Source organism: Falco cherrug, chromosome 7, assembly GCF_023634085.1.
Source record: "Falco cherrug isolate bFalChe1 chromosome 7, bFalChe1.pri, whole genome shotgun sequence".
NCBI classification, from domain to species: domain Eukaryota; kingdom Metazoa; phylum Chordata; class Aves; order Falconiformes; family Falconidae; genus Falco; species Falco cherrug.
Genome location: NC_073703.1, coordinates 12442469 through 12461446, shown reverse-complemented (window position 1 = coordinate 12461446; position 18978 = coordinate 12442469). Strand labels below are relative to the sequence as shown.

At 44.3% G+C, this 18978-nt stretch overlaps 1 protein-coding gene and 1 long non-coding RNA gene across 8 annotated transcripts in view; one reads left to right on the top strand and one right to left on the bottom strand.

Moving 5' to 3' along the window:
• Positions 1-12562, bottom strand: part of ZFAND6 (zinc finger AN1-type containing 6) — a 38111-nt gene extending 25549 nt beyond the window's left edge. Inside the window, exons 1-3 of one of the 7 annotated variants that reach the window (XM_055715291.1) lie at positions 12410-12432; positions 11157-11223; positions 9445-9537 (exon numbers count right to left, since the gene is read on the bottom strand). Coding sequence is in view for 2 of the 7 variants with exons in the window: in XM_055715289.1 (XP_055571264.1) it covers positions 6329-6333 (5 nt within the window). In the remaining 5 variants the exon portion in view is untranslated. Of the gene's footprint in view, positions 1-5141; positions 5315-6328; positions 6353-9444; positions 9538-11156; positions 11224-11551; positions 11686-12409 lie in introns of those variants that run through there. The other 6 variants (XM_055715290.1, XM_055715292.1, XM_027801624.2 and 3 more) reach the window with 6 other exon arrangements.
• Positions 11221-18523, top strand: LOC129736449 (uncharacterized). Its single transcript, XR_008733062.1, has 2 exons — positions 11221-11587; positions 12528-18523. It is a non-coding gene; the product is annotated as an uncharacterized LOC129736449 (long non-coding RNA).
• The last annotated feature ends 455 nt before the right edge of the window (positions 18524-18978 follow it).

The following is an 18978-nucleotide window of genomic DNA, read 5'->3' as shown; positions in this document are numbered from 1 at the left end:
TTGATATCCAAAACAATCCTATTGAGAAATTCTCAAGTCTCTTCCTTAAAAAATGTTCCAGGTAAGTCCTTCCATGTTGCCACAATTATTTTTTTTCTTTTTTTGCAAGTTAGCAATCAAATATGTTGGTATCCTGAAACACTAAACAACATACTTTTGTAGTTACTTTTCACAGAGACTGCAACATTTGTTTGATAACTAACGTGGTCAATACCTACACTTCATTCAAGGATTTAACACCAATATCCAGCAGTACATCATATTAGCATATTTCGATATCATGATCCAAACTTAAGTCTGGTGAAGTTCACTTACAACTCTTCTATATCAGCAACAAAAGCTACCTTGTAAGCTTCTGGCCTAATTCTGAAGGAGCTAAGAAGAACAAACTCCAAAACATCTAATTTTAACATTCAAAACACAGCCACTTGTTTTGCCCCTGCCTTGATAATGGTGCACATTCCAATGCAAGGTCATTCTGTTGCACAGAGAACATAACTGCTACATCAAATTACACTGCACTGAAGTGTTGTTTCTATGTATGATTTAAAAAAAATAGTAATCTTAAATTCATACAGGAGGTAGTAGAGAAACAATTTTATCCTTCTTTGCAGTCTCATATCTCCCCTGCCACTCCATCCTCAAAAACAACTCGTTAAATGTTTTCTTCTGACAATCATAACTCAGAGATAGCCTTTTGTACAAAAAGGCAAGAATATGCCAAATCTAGGTACAGACATTTTACATTTTTGCCTGCAGAACTGATGGTTCTCTCTGGCCTCTGACCTCCAAATACAGTTTAAAGCCTTAAGTGGAAAATACCTACCTTCCCCATGCAATATTCTGCTTTCATCAGCCCAATTATAATCAGCAGCATACACCTGAGAACTATCTACCCTCCTGCTTGTTCAAGGTAATGGCAAAAACTTTAAGCCCTTGTTTCAAGAAACCCACATCCAATGCAAAATGTTTAAACAAGCTGAAAGCACCTCACTTCTATCCTCAAAAATACTGCTATTAAGTTCCCACTACAAATTGATTATTAAGTTTGTATTTGTTTCCCCAGTCCTTCACGCAGATAAAAATGCCTTCGCATCATGAATCACAGGACACACCAATGAAGTGTTGTCTTAAACCCTGGGCTAGTTAAACTGTTCAGGTGGTTGCTGGGGCCTGCCAAGTCAGCCACACTGTTTATAGTTTAGTTTTCCAGATACAGGATTATTACATTTCAGACTGACAAATACCGTATCCTGAAGGTTAGACTCCCGTGATAAAAATACATCCTGACAGAGCAGAATGGCTGAGCAGGGGTGGTCTTCAGCATGGAGCCAGTTTCAGCTTCTGCAAGACTGCTGAACCATTAAGTTAAAGAAAAAGTTGTGTGTTTAATACAACCAGCACTTAACAAGGAGCTATTTTTAGGAAATACTCAAACACAAGTGTTCATTTGTTTAAGTAATACTCAAAAGATTGTCTTAAGTTATCTAAATGGAGCAGAAGATGGACGAAGCAGTTTATCTCTTAATGCATATTTTAATAGCCAAAAAAGTTACTTTTCAAATGAAAAAAACGCAGCTTCTGTCAACAACTGGAGAATGAGCATGAAAACACAACCTGATGGAGGAGAAATGATTTTTGCACTGTTAAAGCTTTGGTTTTGCTAATCTCCATTCAGCTCAAAAGCCCTATAAACACAGTTCGAAGAAGGGATCTGTTAAAAATATATCACCCCACCCCTTCAATTAAGGGCTGAGAAGCTTATGACACATCTGAGACATCCAACAAGAACAGGGAAGAAGGACTTAATGTTCCTGATATTTTAAAGGTAAAAAAAAAAAAAAAGCAGGTTTAAAAATCCCAAACGTTTCATGCCTCTGTTAAATAGATTTTAAAGCAAGAACAGACCCAAGCTATTTTTATTCCTTTGTAGTTCATGTGTAATTAACTGCTTATTTTCACAAAACCTTATTACAGTGTAAACATCATTGGCCAGATCATCTGCCCCACCCAGACTGAGCTCCACACCACAGGAGGCCAACTATCTCTGTGAGGAGCCCAACTATCTCTGTGAGGAGCCCTTGTATCTGCAGGAGAGGGCTGGCCCTCCCGTACCAATCTTCCCCACAACAGCAGGGCTGTAATGATCAGCAGCTCCCTGAGCTCTCACCCCTTCACCATGTCCTTCCTAAAAAAAATGCAAGTAAACTAGCCAACAGGCCTACCCCTGCATCAAGGACCATGGGCAGACATCCCTTTCTGGATACAGCCAAAACTCTCTAAGATGACATTATTTCTCTCCCCCACTCCCTTCTGCCTCGGGCATGCAGCAATTAGCAGAAATAATCACTAAACCACTTGGGAAACAGGGGGAGGAAGAAGAGGGGAAAAGCGCCAGTTGGGTTGGATCGAGCCACTAATTTAAAACAATTATAGCTAACTAGTTGACTTTGCCTCCAGTGCTCACAGGACCCCCTCTGCTGGAAGAGGGGCAGGAGGCTCTTGCAGGTAGCAGAGGGCACTCAACAAGCATGGATCTGAAGCCCAGGTCACCATTTGCAGGATGGATGGTCTGCCCTCCCTAAGGCTCCAGACATGCTTTCCAGATATCACCCCATGGCAGGCGTGCAGCCTTCTCTGTAAGTAGTATTACACAGAACCAGAGCACAGGATTATTATCCCAGCACATGGTGGGCCACCTACTTCATGACACTGGGACGTGCCACCAGCAGTCAGTGGACCATAAAACATAGATTACCTTTGCCTCATAAACAGGGGAGATAAAATTTGATCCCACATTTGGTACACAGGTTTACAATCTTTTAAGAATCTCTTATTTACAACAGAGATGTATATTCCGTCCTGGCACAAGAAGCAGACACATAAATCCCACAGCACACAACACATTCACAGTGTTTAAGATCTGCAGATGGAGCATGTGCAGGAGAATGTTTTACGAACAAGTAGTGCTGGAACAACCAATCCTCATGCAGGGACAACACGGGTCCTGCCAGCAACGGCTCTGAATGCAGGCAAGAAACATTTGCTGTAGCCTGAATACAGAAGTTGTACAGCTGTGCCAGCAAAGTGGTATGTTTATCCTTTAGGGCAGATCTGCTTTCTACAAACAGCCTGCATTAGAGTTGTACATATGTGGCGAGAGAGCTGAGCATTTCACTTCTGTGTGGAATAAATCAGGAAAATTGGTCCCAGAAAAGACATCCTTCCTAAGTTGGGCAGCAGAGGGGACCCAAGAAGAATGGCTATCAGTCATCAAGCAATATGAACAAAGCAGCCTCATATATTCAGCTTTTTTCCTATTTGAAGTAAAACCAGCTTTTGGCTAAATGTAGTATTTAACAGCATAGAAATACCTACGTTTGCTTCCTTTTGTTTAAGCAAGTCAAACACAATACTCAGAAGTTTATAGCAATTACAGCGAACTACACTATTTTTCTCGCCCCCACCTCAGAAGTCTGATCTCTAGCCATTCAGTCTAGGCCTAGCATCACTTGTAAGTTACGAAATGACTCAAAATCCAGGTATTTAAGCACTTACATATCCTAGTCTTAACTATCTCCCCTGATACACGAGATCTAGCCCACCTCCCAGCTAAAAGACCGCATATAGTCATGGCTCATTCTAAAGTAGTATTTCCAGGGTTTAAATACAACCTAGAACATTTCAGAAGTGTTATTAAAAAAGATACAAACAGATAGCAAGAGTAAATTAGTAATTCAGACCTATAAGCCACTGGAGCATGGCAAGATGCAAGCATGTAAAGACACTGACACACATAAAAGTAATTCATACCCAGTATTTTGGGAGAAAACAAAATGGCTCAATGTAAAACTGAAAGAGCGAGGTACACACTTTAACAATCGCACTTGTTACATTCAGTAAAATCTCTAGGCAATTGCTTCCCACCGTCATTTGGAAGACTGTTCCTCAATTTGCACATCCATTCTTCCATCACCTTTACTAATCATACAAAACCCATCAAAATCCTTAGACTCAACAAGTATTAGGGCCATGAGTATTTCCTTCTAATTCCCAAGAGCAGCTGTATATAAACATAAGTGTTTTCATAAAAACCAGGAAATATTTAGTGAGGTAAGAAAATATATTCCCCATTCTGAAAGCACTGTTCTGTATATGGCCTCATCTAACAGACTTGTTAAAGATACAGAAAGCATGACATTTAAAAGAAAGTCTTCATTCCCACCAGAAACCCCCAGCTTCCCGACTCTCCACTTCCTGCTCTCCTCCCTCTCACCCTATCCCATGCCACCCATGGCAAACCGTACTTTTCCTCTTCCTGAAGCCCTTTCAGATGCAGAAAGTGTCACTAAAAATACCGTATGATAAATCTGGTACAGAAACTGAAAATAATCTTCCCTCGAAGAGGACACCTGCTATCATCCAGCAATACAGGATTCAAAACAGATTATAAGCGATTCCAACGACAAACCCACACACCCCCCCCCGGGTTTTACTGGCTTTTTTTTTTTTTCTTTTAGGTAGTAGCTGCAACCAGCAGTAACACTTCATTTTCCTGCCTGTGTTTGTAATCAGAGCTCTGACAAATCCAAATACTCTGCCAAACTGATGAAAAAGAAAAAAATCGCAGTGTTCTACGTAGTTTTTACATATCTTTGTTCTAAATACTAAAGACCTGCGAGACATTCATCTCATCAAGAACAAATATACAGACAACAGCACAGCAGTCTTCAGAGCTACAACAAAAGACAATTTGAGACAAATGACTTAAAGCAAATGCTATCACTGAATAATCCCCTAGCAGCTGTCATAATTAGTTAGCTCAAATCTCATCAGCATCAGAGAAGTTAAGAGTTAAAATCGAGCTCCCTTCCTGTAACATTGTGTAACTCCAAAACAGCAGCATTATCCTCGCTATTTTAGAATTCGCATTTCTCCATCGGATGAGGTGGAACGACTCGATCCCTCCACGCCAAAAAAAACCCGTGCAAGCCCAGAGATGACAAAAGAAACTCGGTCAAGTTTGAGCCTCTCAACACCTTATTTCCTGTCTAAAGAGCCCTTTTGTTCTGCTTCCCTGCATAAATGTTAATATTCTGCCATCATTAGAAAACGAAACAATGAAAAAAAGCCCCACGCACATGAAATTCGCTGCCCCCGAGGGCGAAATAACGCCACACGACGCGATTAGAACCGGAAAATTCCTACCAACAAAATCTCCACAATTTTCTGTTTGCTTCACCCCAGATTAACTTCACTTGAAGCTGTACTTCGGCGCAACCTAGCCTGGACGCGGAGCCCCGCCTCCCCAGCTCCTATTGGTCGAGGCGGGGGAGCCCCGCCCAGCCATCCAGGCTCCGCTCCCCCATTGGCGGAGCGGCGTATCCATTATTTAAAGAACTTTTTCCTTGCTAGCAGGTTAGGCTGGGCAGGTTAGAACACCCTGGGCAAGCTGATTCTTAAAGGGACAGGACCCCGCTCCGGGCTGTGACAAACTAGACCCTCCGGCGACTCGTCGCCCCGAGCGAGCTCAGGCGAGTGCCCTTACCAGCGGCGGCGGGCGGCCAACCCCCCGGCGGCCCCTCCGCGTCCCCCGGCAGTAGCGCTCCCGGGGGGCCCCCAGCCCTGCCACCACGCCGGGTAGGGGGGTGGGGGTGGGGGGGCGAGCACCCCAGCGGGCTGGCAACGCGCCTCCCGCTGCACTTACCCCCCTGCCGCTCGCTCTGCTTGGGGGGGGGGGTGATGCCATGTGGGGCTGGAGCCCACCCGCGCCAAGAGTGGCTGGAGCTACCCCGGCAAGCCGGGCACGCTGTGCAATTACTAACCCCGGCTAAAAATGCGTTGGGTTGCCAGTTCCAGAGACTCCTCTGCCCACTTAAAGCATGAGTCAGCAGAAGAGGAGCTCCGCAGGAAGTGACTGTCTCCATCTCACAAGGTACCATGGCTCCTGCCAGAAACTTTTTGTGCTTATTCAGGCTTCGCTCAACTGAACAAATTTGCAAGATCCTGTTCACCTTCTGACAGCAGCGTTTCTCACAGCGCAGCTTCCCCTTAACACCCGACAAAAGCCTGTCGCTTCGATTAAAAGTGTTTCTTTTCCCTCAGTGTAAACACCGATGCAGTTCCTTACCCATCTATCAAGTGAAAAGCCTGGAACACGCAACAGTAAAACCAAAACAAGGCTTAGTAAACATTTCACAAGTGCAGATATCACACCTCGTTGAGAAAAACCTTGCCCCATTCCGAACAAGCAACACACGGGAGTGCCAGAACACAGTCGGTGTTCCCTCCTGCACCCACAAAGCGCCACCAGTTACACCAGACTTACCTCATTAGCAAGGTTGCCTTAGATACAACATTTCCGTGTGTTTAGTGTAAAAATAACTAAAAATACTAAGCTAGAGGAAGATATGACACTTGTCAGCGTAAGCACATTTGAGTTGGTTTTGTACTGTGCAGGGGCAGAGAGGAAAAACTCCTCCTTGTTCCTGGTGCTCGCCACCTCTCCTCCAGCCAGCCGGCCCTTACTTCACCCACCACCTGCGCCAAAAAATGGGTACCTGCTTTAACTTTCCTACTGCAGATTAATCAAGTCCAAGACAGTTTAGCATTACTGCAAATACCACCCAACATCAGGAAAATACTTACAGCCAAGTACTCCCTTGAGCTGCGATACATACACCAAAAGAGCATAAAACCCACCTTCAGGAAGGACATTTAATTCCTCTGCAACGGTCAAATAGCACATTTTGTGTCACCTCCTATTTTACAGGAATCTATCACACCACAAATCCAAGTAGGACTGAAAGGCAGCAATTCATACAGTTGTAAATTAATAAGTATGAAACACTACAAGAACAGAATTAACAAGATTTACATAACTTCCCCTACAGAACCTAAAATACAAGCTGAAAGAACCAGACCTTAACCCCGGCACCTGATTTCAGTGTCCTGCAAGAGTCTAGAAGTTAGTCAGGTCCCCTGAGGATAACTGTCGGGCCACTACTTCCACGACACTTTTTTGACCAAATGTTATCTAAGCAATCAAAACCAAGAACATAGTTCATGCAAATAAAACATACCAGTAAATTGTCCCCTAAGTGTCTCTGTAACCAATCTTGGAAAGCTTCAATTTAGAGCATAATAAATTTAAGCCCATAAAAAACAACAGCAGAAGTCACAAATCTTACCAACCAAACTGCGTAGTGCTAGAGGAAGGCATGACGACCCTAAAGTCAGTGTTACTGTTTGAGTACTTTCAAAAGCTGGGGGGAGGGGGGGGGATGGGAAAGCCACAAACCAAACACATTACCCCAAAACTCTCCATCTCTATAAGCTGCCACAAAAGTCTAGCCACATCAGAACTGCAACAGTGATGAAAAATAATTTTTATCATCAAACATTCCACACTTGAGCTCATGCTTCTGTTACACAAGCAACTAGCAGCTCCTTATCACTGCAACAGAGAAGTTTCATCCCTTTTTCTTCCCACCTTTCCCCTCCCAGTCATGCAGTCTGGCCAACTGCCTCAGCCCAGCTCTAGGGCTCATCAGACCCTTCCATCTGCCTCCAAGTCACTGATCTGGCAGAAGCTTGGCCAGCTTCTGATAAGCAAGAGTAGGGCTTATACCCAGAGCATAAGGGGAATGGCAAAGCAGATTCTCCTCCATTCAACACTGACAAGCTAGATTTGCTTACCTCATCTCATTTAAAACAAACAAACAAAAAAACCACACACACAACACAAAACCATCATACTAAGAATGCCCTATGGGTCATTTCCTACCCTCACAGAAGTTAAGAACCCCCACAAAAAAAAAAAAAAATATCTGTGGAATATCCAAGCTAGGTTCATAGTTGACCCTACCTCACTGGGCAAGAAGTCATGGGTAAGCACATCTGCATCTAGAGGTTGGGAATCTGGACATTAAAAAATTGCTGTTCAAGTTATTCCATACTGAAGGAGACCTAGTGAAATCAGGCACTAAAAAGCCTGATTCACAAGCTCAGTTTCTGCACATAAGCCACCTATTTTCCCTGTAAATAGATACACATTTTTGAGAAAATGGAGAGGCACCATTTTAAGGTCCTGGCTCAAGTTATGGCTTTGCTACTCTTACAATATCTGTAGCAATGCAGAAAAAAACAAAAATAGCAGATTGCAACTGGAAGTGCATTAAGCAGGGAAGCTTTGACAGCAGTGTAAAAAAGATTCAGTTTGCTGCCACTGAACTTTGCACTGAGGACAGTAACAAGGGAAAGCACCTGACTCTCATTTGACTATTGTAATCATGGAACAGCTAAAAGGCCATTTGTTCTGTAATCTTACATATACAGAAGACTGTAAGTTTGGAGAACTTGACAGCTCAAGAGATCAAGAGCAGAGCCTTTCATCTTTAAGTCACCAGTTCAAACAGAGACCAGAATAGTAGCGATCAAAAGCTACACGTGATGGCTGTTCAGGGATTAGATGAAGAGATGGTTGCTCACTGCCCAGTTCCCAACAGATCAATGTGAATCACAAGAGCTTTCTTCCCAGTTTTCACCTGTTCTTTGCAGTTATAAATACATTATACCTTCTGGATTCTGTACATGTTAATAAGTAGCAAAGCAACTGAAACTGCTGCGTACACACACTGAACTTGCATTGTAGAAAAGGACTTTACCCTCCGGTTGTCAATCATGTCAGCACTACAGCATGTGCTGAAATTTTTATTTATTATTTTTAAACAATAATAGCTCTGACTTTTAGCTTTTTCATTACTAGAGGTAGCTTTAAAAGTAATACTTAGCTTCCCATTCCTTTCACATCCTCAAATGCTTCAAGCCTGTTTATAAACAATAGCTCTCAAACTTGCTTGTCTAAGGTATTTTTGGAAACGTAACAATTTTACAAGCACAACCCTGGCATTTGAGAAATTCTTTTGAGACATTAGTAATTATTTTTTATCAAATCTAAGCAACATAAACTTCATAAGGGCCACGTCTACATAAGGACAGGGGAATAAAATTCCCTGTGTGATGAAAGAAACTTTCCTTTTCATATTCTTATACATTCTTCAACACATCAGTGCACAGTTGTTAGAAAGTCAGGTAGCAACAGCTCCTTTCCAACCTGACTTTAGTTTCAAAACTCTGCAGAAGTACCTGGAATTTCCAGGCTGACAGGCTAGATGAAAACAAGTTCAGAGTGTATGTTGACTGAAGGTTCTGGAGTGCAGGTTCACTGTCCTGCTACAAACACCAGTACCAAGAACAATCTTCTACACAACCCCAGCAATACAAAGTTCCATAGTTTTTAGTAGCGTATGACTTCTCAAGAATGAAGCTGCTGATGAAAAGCCAAGATCCTAGAAACTTCAGTATCCTTAGGAGTAACTAAGGAGGCCCTCGCATACAAAGAATTCAACTTGCTCTTCCAGGAGTCTAGAGAGAACAACATACCAGACTGATGAGATTTCAGTAATCTTGAAGAATTTTGAGATTTCTCTTGCTGCTTTCAATCCAAGATGTACTACTGCACTGCAGTCATCAAATCTGGAAACAACAAGAGGTGCATGTGGTAAATACTGAGTCTTCATCAGACAGGACTGGTTAGTTGTCTGGACAACAGTACAGATGCACCAGACAGCTGCTAAAACTTCCAGGGGAATGTGTTTCTATCTCAAAGCGCCCAATGCTTAGCTACACTGAGAACTTAAAAGTTCATCCACATGTTAAATTCCAACTGCTTCCTTCTATATAGGAAATAAGTCATTAAAAGAATCACTTACTGGTTTTTTTCGCCCCTCCTCGGTTATCTCCTGGCCTACAAAGCTGCACATCTGTAACAGGTCTCAATCACTCTCAGCAGTGAACATGTTGGTTTGGTGTTTTTTTTTTTGTTTGGTGGTGGTTAGGTTTTTTGGTTTGTTTTTTTATTTTTAGATCAGGACATGGAATTATCTCTTGTACAGCTGCACCATGAGGCCTCCAGTGATAGATGGCCACATCACTCGCTTTAGTCAGAGTCCTTGAGAAAGGATCTAGACATTGTAAAAGACTTTTCCTTTACGTGAGACATCTCTTGGGTGGGAAAAAAGTAGCATACTACAGTTTCCACTGAATTCAGCATGGTCCAGGTACATTTACATGTAATCCATAATACTCTTTGTAGCTTAAATCAAGTATCTTGAATGCAATTCATAGCCCATTCAGCATTTTAAAAAAAGGAAAATAATAGCTGCATAACTATTAGCTGCCAAGAAAACGAAGCCAGAAGTTTGTATACTTGTAATTGTCTCAGAAATCATTCTGATTAATATAGTTCTTAAAGCGACACACTTTCACAGAAACAGGGATTACCTTTATCTGTAACCATAGCAACTTTTCAGTAGTTTGTGTTAATGCTATTCTCCGTCTGATAATTTGCTACTATCTCTTTCAAGCTATTTGTATAAGGTTTTGAACGTGCCACCTGAGACAAGTTGAAATGTAAACTTACATTCTTAGATCACACTCTTAAAAGTGCATAACTTAACATAAAATGCTGTTAATTTTTGCCATAAATTCATGATTAGTCAAGAAGTAAATTTATTTTAAACTTATTATTTTAACATGATTCACAGTTTTGTAAGACAAAGAAATATTTTAAGATGTATCCTATGAAATACATACAGTCAATAGTTTCTTGAGCAGTGAAGGATTTCTTCTCCTCTATCTGGAAGGTAGTAAACCCAAGGAATTATGCCACTGATATGCCACAGACTTTGATGTTCAGTATCGCAAGGAACAAAAATCCTCCCAAAACACACTTATTTTGGCCTGAACAAATACATGACAGATGAGAAAAAGAGCCAGGCCCCTTGTTCTAGGTTAGGTGAATAATTAATATAAAGAACGGGTGTAGGTATCTCAGCACTAAATAAACAAATCAGGCAGAATTCAAAGAGCAAAGCTATAAAAGTTAAAGGAAAGACAGGAAGGAGACTAAGGAATTTACATGTTTGCTTCCTCAATTGTTACCATCATCCACAGTTCAGAAGAGGATTAGCACTGTGAAAGAAATTATTTAGGATGACATCAGACAAACAAAATCATTGGCTTGGAAGCAGGAGGAGGAAGAGAATAGTTTCTTTTTTTTTTTTTCCCCCGCTAAAGTTCATAGGGCAACTTACCAAGTGGCACACTTCTCTCTTCAGCATAGACAGACAGTTTGGCACAGTTAAGATACAAGCATAGATCCTTAGAAGAATGAAAGAAACTAAGCACGCTCTTTACTGCCCGTAACTCTTATGCAATGACATCTATTATAGGACAAGTCTGGACAAACATCCAGGGAATGGACTTCAGAACACAACGGTGCGCTTTAAGACAGTCCACACAGGAGGAGAAGTAACCACCATCAGTTCTGCCTAATGCCTTCACATTACATCAGCACATTTGGTGGAAGCTTCTATATTTCGTTGTTGTTGCTATTGGTGCTAGTAGTAAGATAATTAACGCTTGTTGTTTTAAGACTCCCCCATCCCAATATCCTCTGGAAGCAGGAGTGGATGTTCGCACCCCTTACCTATCACTTCAGGCTTTTTGCAGAGCCTAAAAGGAGGTAAGTTTGGGTAAATTCCGCAGGGCTCCTCGGTGGACACAAGAGCAACAAACTTTTCGTACAGGATGACAGACCGCGAGGCTTAACCCCTTGGTTTAATGGGGGGTGGGTGGGGGGGGTGGCGTGTGCCACAACGGCGTGTCGCTTCCTGAACGCTCCTGTCCCCAAACCAGCCAAAACCGCTGCGCTGAACTCACCGCGGAGCACAAACGCGCCCTGCCTGCCGCGGGCACCGCCGGCCCCGGCCCGGGGGCAGGCCCCACGCACCGCCGGGGAAGCCCTCCCGCTCGCTGGGCACCGCCGCCAGTTCAAGCGCAACCCCCCCGGCAGCTGGCAGACCCGCCGCCCGGGGAGGCCGCCCCCCGGCTATCCCCAGCCCAACCAAAATAGCTGCGGGGCCGCGCGGGAGGGGAGCGGCGGCGGGGGCCGGCGCAGGGCTGGCGGCGAGCCGCGGGCCGCCGGCCGCCTCTCCCCTTCCACCCAAGGACACGAGTACAAACACCTCTGCCCTGGGATGGCTCCTGCGCACGCAGCGCGGAGCTGCCGCCGGGGGGGTGCGGGGAGGAGGAAGGAACGACCAAAAAAGGCAGAAAAAGAGCCCCGGGGCCCTGGGCCCGGCCCGGTCCCGCCGCCGCCACGCAGCCCCGGGCCTGCGGGGTGAGGGGGTCGGGGGGACGGCGGGGGCGTGACCCTCCCCTCAGCGCCCCCACCCCGCTCCCCCGGAGCTAGCGGGCGGCCGCCGCTTCGCCTGCCCCGCTACTGAGCGGCGGCGCCGCCGGCCCCCAGCCCGGCCGCCCGCCGGCCCGGTCACGCTCCCCTCACCTGCCGCCGGCCCCGCAGCGTCCCGCCGCCGCCCGCCCGGCCCCGCCTGGCCCCGCTCGGCCCCGCTCGCTCCTCACCAAACTTTTTTTTCCCTTTCTCCGTGTTTCGTTGCCCTCAGAGTGACGCGGGCGGGCGCTGATTGGCCGAGCCGAGAAAGGGAGGCTGCGAAGAGGAGGAGGCGGCGCTACGCCCCACGACTAATTATTACAAGAAGACGGCGGCGACGTGAACCACTGAATGCTATTTAAAGGGACAGCGGCCCGTCCCACGTCGTGTCTGTATTCCCCCACCCCACCCCGGGAGGGATCCGAGGCGAACGGAGGGGCGGGAGCACGGCCGGGGGCTGAGCGGGCAGCTGCCGCCCGCACCGGGCAGGTTGAGCGGGCGAGCCCTGAGGCGGGCGGGGGGGCTGCACCCCTCAGGCTGGGGGCCGGGGCCTGCAGCGGGCGTTGCGGGGCGGTCTGTGAGGAGAAGGAGATCCCTCGGCACGTCGTCGTCCACCCTTCTTCCCCCTCCACAAATAAATTTATTTCTCTGCAAAAATCCCCTGTGGCCGCCTGCTGCCACCCCTCCGCCCGAGGGGCGCCTCACAGCCGTGCGGGGGAGGCTCCCCCTCAGGGAGCGGGGCTCGCTGGGGGCTCAGGCCGGCTCTGAGCGGGGCTGCCCGCCGCCCCCTGCCCTGCGACGTGTGGATCTTTTGTTATCTACAGTGTGTCACATGACTTGTTTCTGTTTCTCTCTTTCTTTTTTTTTTAATAATTTATTTATTTATTTCACGTTGGGGCTCGGAGACAATACCCCGCAGCTTATTTTTACGCAGGACGTTTCCACGTTCCACCCACTGTACACAGTCTCGCCCCATGTTGCAGGCGGCGGTAAACTGTACCAGGAAGGTTTTAAAGGTGAGATTTAAGGGTGATGAGTGACTTGGTGGCTCAAAGCAGATAGGAAGGGAGTGCAGGGTTCTGGAGAGTTGAAACAAGACAAATGAAAGAGGAATTTATCTGTGGATAGTGGAGAGGAGCACGCCAAGGCTGGAGTAGCTGCCAGGAGATAAGCTGAGTTTGTGTAGAGTTTTGAAGGAGGAGAGAAAAAACGAGCAGTTGTCAAGCTCAGGAGAAGCCAGAGAAGCTGAAGGTGGGTAGAATATCTTTCCATTTCCAAGGGGAACAGTGAACAGATTTTTAAAAATTGTTGCTCTGCTTTTGAGCAAAGGAACTAGAGACTATCCTAAGGAAGGCATTGCAAGAGGACACATAAGGAATTCAGCAAAGACAGAAGTCCAAGCAGAGATGTTCTGTCAGTAAGAGCTTGTTATTGCCAACACTGTGAGCCAACTAGGCCGATCCATAAGCCTGGCAGAAGCACTTAATGGGAAGAAGGCCCCTAATTTTTTTGGTTTGACTATCCGAGCTTGGTTCAATAGCAGAAAATGCTGGTGCAACCAGCATGGAAGTGCTAACATAGCTTTACAGCTATTTTGGTATAGATTATTCACTCTTGGCTGTCTTTGCTGATGCAATAAGTCTTCCAAATGCCAGGTTGCATGAACAGAAGATGACCTGCATTGCATGTGGGTATCACAGCATTCACCACAACATTATTTGGAGCGCTTTCATGGTCTTGGCAGTCATCATAAGGAGCTGTGGGGAGTGATGATCACATTCCTCCAAGCCTCTCCATGATCATCCTTTTTTTTATACAATTTTTTAAAACCTTAAATTCCCTTTGGTTCATCATCAGACTGCCACCTTTGTGCCAGGTTTCATCTCATCATTAGAACTATAGATGCAGAATAGTAGCATGGAACATTCACAGTGTATGTTCAGAAAAAGGCCAACTGATTCTTTTGCAGTTGTGAGCAACCAGCACAACAGCTGGCAGTACAGCAGTGGGAATAAAAGGGAAATGCAAACAGTGAACAAGACAGACATCTCCTGTCAGGAGTTATTGACTCCAGCAACACATGGTGGAACAAATGTTAAGTTATGGCATCAAACGTCAAGGCGGGGGGCAGGGGGGGGGCAGCAGAATGTTCAGATGTGATCTTGCTCAAGTTGCATATGAAGCACGTTAGTTTTCTGATATGCCAAAATGAGAAAACTGAGTTACAGTAATGCTGGAGTAAGTAGATTCCTTGAGGCATTCAGAATCGGTATGTTTGGTATGGTCAGAAGCTGCCACAACTCAAAAGAAGCAAACAACTGGGAAATAGGGAACACGAAGTTTTATGTCATCTGCAGAAAAACAGCCAGTAGTCAAACTGTCTCTGAGGAAGAACATTCACAAACAAGCTGGCCAGGCTTATTCTTGGGGCAGAATAAAGGATGCAGTTAAAAATTAAGTGTACATCTTGATCCACTGTGAATGAAAGACATAATAATGAAGAAATACCATTAAATTTTCTCGTTTGAGGACTGGTAGGCTAAAAAACCTTGCTGAGCTCAAGTAAGATATGGAAAGAGATAAGTGTATAATCAGAAAAATGACTAAGCTGTTAACCACCCAGAGAAGGCATCCTTGACTCTGAGAAAGGATCAGAAATCAGCTAAAGATGGGAAGCGAAAAGTGACCCTGAGCCAACAGATGAAAACAGAAGCCTGTTTTCTGAAAACTGCTGCAGAGGGAGTTAGAGGCTATTCCTCTGCCTTAAGTTGACAGGAATAGTATTGATTTTTAAGAGTACACAAATGTTCAGCAGGACTAGGACCGACAGAAGCATGTGGAGCCTGGTATGCAATGGGACATTCATCTTCATGAAACAACTTCATTCTACCAGGCATAAATTTGCTTTGACAGAGCAGTCCACAAGAAGCTCCAGACAGTTAGGTAGGGCATCCCAGCACAAGCTGAGACACCTGAGAGGGAGCTGAAAGTTTTCCCAGCCATGCAGGTGGTTTGGTGATGTATAGCAAAATGGAACAACTGATGAACGAACGTTAGTTCCTCATTTATGTTGTCACAACTGAAACTGTGCTTATTCTCCTTGACCTGCATTACTTAGATCTGCCTGTTGTATTTTAAGGCTCCCATCATCTTGATATCTCAGCACAACCTATTTTCATGTTAAGGGCCATCTATTCATATACCTCTTTCAAACGTGTTGGCACAATTTTTCTGAAAGGAGTTCCTTCTAATTTTTACTCCCTTCTCCAAAATCCATTTAATCTATCTGCTAACACAGAGGACCTTTTTATTTGGTTCCTTTTATGTTTGTTTCTGCTATAGTAGCTTGTTATTTCTTTTGCTAAAGCTTTAGAAATCACTTGAGGAATTTTAGTAATGTATTCATTTTGAGGTAGCTGTATCTTCAGAGCCGGTAAACAGAAAGTCTCTTATCCACTTCAGTGGGCTTTGGATCAGGTGTTTAATGCTAACATCATTTCAGTTCTTCTAATCTAGTTGTTTGGGGCCCAGCATGCAGCTCCTGAGGCTGATGAGATTTTCACCATAGGCTTTAATGAGAGCAGAATCAGCCCCTAGTTCCTGAGAGACAACCAATAAAAATCCTAAAGAAATAAGTACAAGACTTTCTTGAACTGAGTCTTTGATTTGATTTGATTCTGAATCTCACTGGATTTTTTTTCCACAGCCACCTTGACCTCTGTTCTATGTCTTATCCTAACAGGATGAGCTGAAGTTTCCATTACCTAGGCCTACTGGAGATTGGGCCCAGCAGTCATTTGGCAGTGGCCTTGCAAGAGCAGCAATGCCAGCTCTCTATTGCAATGCCCACATTCAGAGATCTGTAGAATTAGAGTCCAAATTCTGCTTGTATTTGCAAGCCCAGAACACCACTGACTTCAAGGGGGTTGTAGGATTTTAGCCAAGAGCAGAAATTGGTCCAGGATTTTTTCAGATTCCCTCATGCTTCTGTTTATATGATGTTATCATCAAGAACTAACAGCATACTTCATGATGAATTTTACTTTTAAATTACATAAAGGATATTTACTGTGCTGATGCTACATAGTTTGCAAGAAAGATGCACATATGGAAATGAAAACACACTGATTACCATTAGGATTTCCAGCTTTCAGCATTCATTTTCCAAAACAACCCAGGGACTATTTCTCATCAAAAAATGCAGAAATGAAAATCTTCTTTCTTGGCATTTATGTATGCCATTCAGGAGTCTTACTCATCAAGTCTGTTGTGAAAATGGTCAGAATAAAAAAGCCTCGTAATGTACAAAAAGTTCAGTACTCTGCTTTTGTTTTCTGTATACTGGTTTCTCAGTCAGAGATACAAAATCATAGAATATCGAATTGGAAGAGACCCCTACAAGTAATTTATGTTCTTCTGCCTCTCAAGGGGTGGCAGAAGAGAGGAAGATCTGGGGAAAGCTGAGTGATCAGCAAGGACAACATGTAAAAACACAGATAAAGACTGAGAATGAATGGATCAAAACTGTAAAAACAGGTCAGCAGGATGCCAGGCAGAGCACGTTGGACGATGCCCACTGCTGCCTGAAAGCATCCGAGCAGCCAGCGGAGCCAGGTCAGTGCTGCCCAGAGCGATGGCACCCGCTTCAGAGCCAGCAGCTCACTGATGCTCTTGGAACTGCAAAAGGAACCTGAGAGCAAAATAATTGCTCAGTGTCTGTCTTAAGTAGGAAGCAGCATAGGACAGAGGTCCTCCACAGAACAGAGCTCATCTGGTTGTAGTGGGAGCTACTGAACTGCATCATTCCAAATGAAGCAGATTGTTTTGCTGCATAGTTACAAATCTGGGAGCTTCCTTCTAGATAGCCTGCTTTAGAAATCTGGGCTGGGGCCTTTAAAACCCTTGTCGACTCCTCAGTTAAGCTTTTACTATCCATGTTAAATAGTTCATTGAGCGTGGCCTGGTATTTAGTAGAACAGTGTGCCATTGTTGGCGATGAGTAACTTTAGGCAAAGAAATTACTTTGTACCTCTGTGTTTTTTCTTCTCCAGCATCTGCTTTGTTTATGTAGATAGTAAAGCCTTTCAGGGAAGGAGTGGCTCATGCTATGCATGTCTAGTCACCAACACAGCGAACTCCAGTCTTACTGAGAGCTTCTCTGTGCTCCTCAGTCTCACTTATTAACAGTAGCATCTTAACACATCTGTCTCTGTATATGCTTGCCTTTCACCCTACTGTAGAAACAGGGTTTTCATAATAATTACAACTTGAAACTAAAATCTGGAGTCCTAAATTCTGTAACATTACAGTATCTGTATATCATGCTTGCATAAACCCTTGCACAAATAGGTCACTGTACAGAAAGCCCAGAGGCTACCAACCGCTCTGGTGACCAGGTGCTAAATTGTGAGTATAAAGGGACCAGAGATGGCTTAACAGAACAGCTTCGGTCACTGAAAAGTCTCCATGCACACAAGAAAGCTGGCCCTGTCTGACTCTGCTCTAGTCTTTGCAGTTTAACGGGAGCAAAGGTCCTGCCGTCAGGGCAGTACTGCTTGGTGCTGCCTTAATGGCAGCACTCCTTCCAAGGCCTTTAAAAGCCAGCAGAATTTAGTGCATCCCTGAGGGTGCTCTGGGCCAATTTTTGCTTTTGCAATTTTCTGTTGCCTCCACTGCATGTAGCAGAGCTCTTAACTTGTAGTGTTTCACTGGATTCTTGGATTTAGAGGGCTGTTCTGTGTAAATAATCATGGTGTCTGGGCACATCCTGGTGTCTAGAAAGCAAACGGTATGCTCAAAGCATCTGTCAGGGATCTAGATACAAATGTTCCAAATGACAAAAATGTCTGTTCATCCATTTACCTGCCTGCCTAGGAATGCCAAGAGCACCAGACTACTACGGGTTTGATGTTCTTGTTTGTTCTGTTACTGTCCATCTGACCTTGCTAGTTCAGACAGGCTATTTGTCAATGCCAGAGAAATCTGCTGCAGCAACAGAGGGAATATCTTGTGTCAGTATTCTCCAGCTCCTTGAGGGAACTACCTCATTAGAGAAGCTAAAACGTCGCTTTGATTGCTTAGAAGCAAGCCATTTATTTTTCAAAAATCTCCAAGCAGTTATTCACTTCTTGTAAAATTATAATGCCTGAAGTCTTTTTTCTGAAGCAGTCTTGGATACTGCAATGACTTGAAATTTGCAGCCAATAAAAAGTTTTACAGCAAAGCAGATATGATCAGTGTTTCCTTAAGTAAGACAATTAATCTTCTCTGTCAAAATGTCGTCAGATTTCAGTGGATTTCAAAACAATAAAATGTTTTACTGGAGAAAGTAATAAAACAGGACATTTCTGTAGCTTCACAGATGTTCGTAATGCATTTGAGGTTTGTATGCTTTCTTTAGGAAATCTGGAGCTGAGACTTTTAATATACCTGCAGTATTTTTGTCCCATAATACCCATAATATTTTGTCACAATCAGCTTTGATCTCTCTCATAAACTTCGGCGGGGATATCAAGCTGAAATGGGATGACCACAGTTCTGGTATTCTACCTCAGGGAAGAAGCCTATTGGAAGATTGATAGCTGTGTCTGCTTTTGGGTAGTACCTTTCATTCAAGGATCCTAAAGCAATCACAGAAATCCCTAAGTCTTCCTAGCCAGAAATATGACACAGCTTTACTGCTT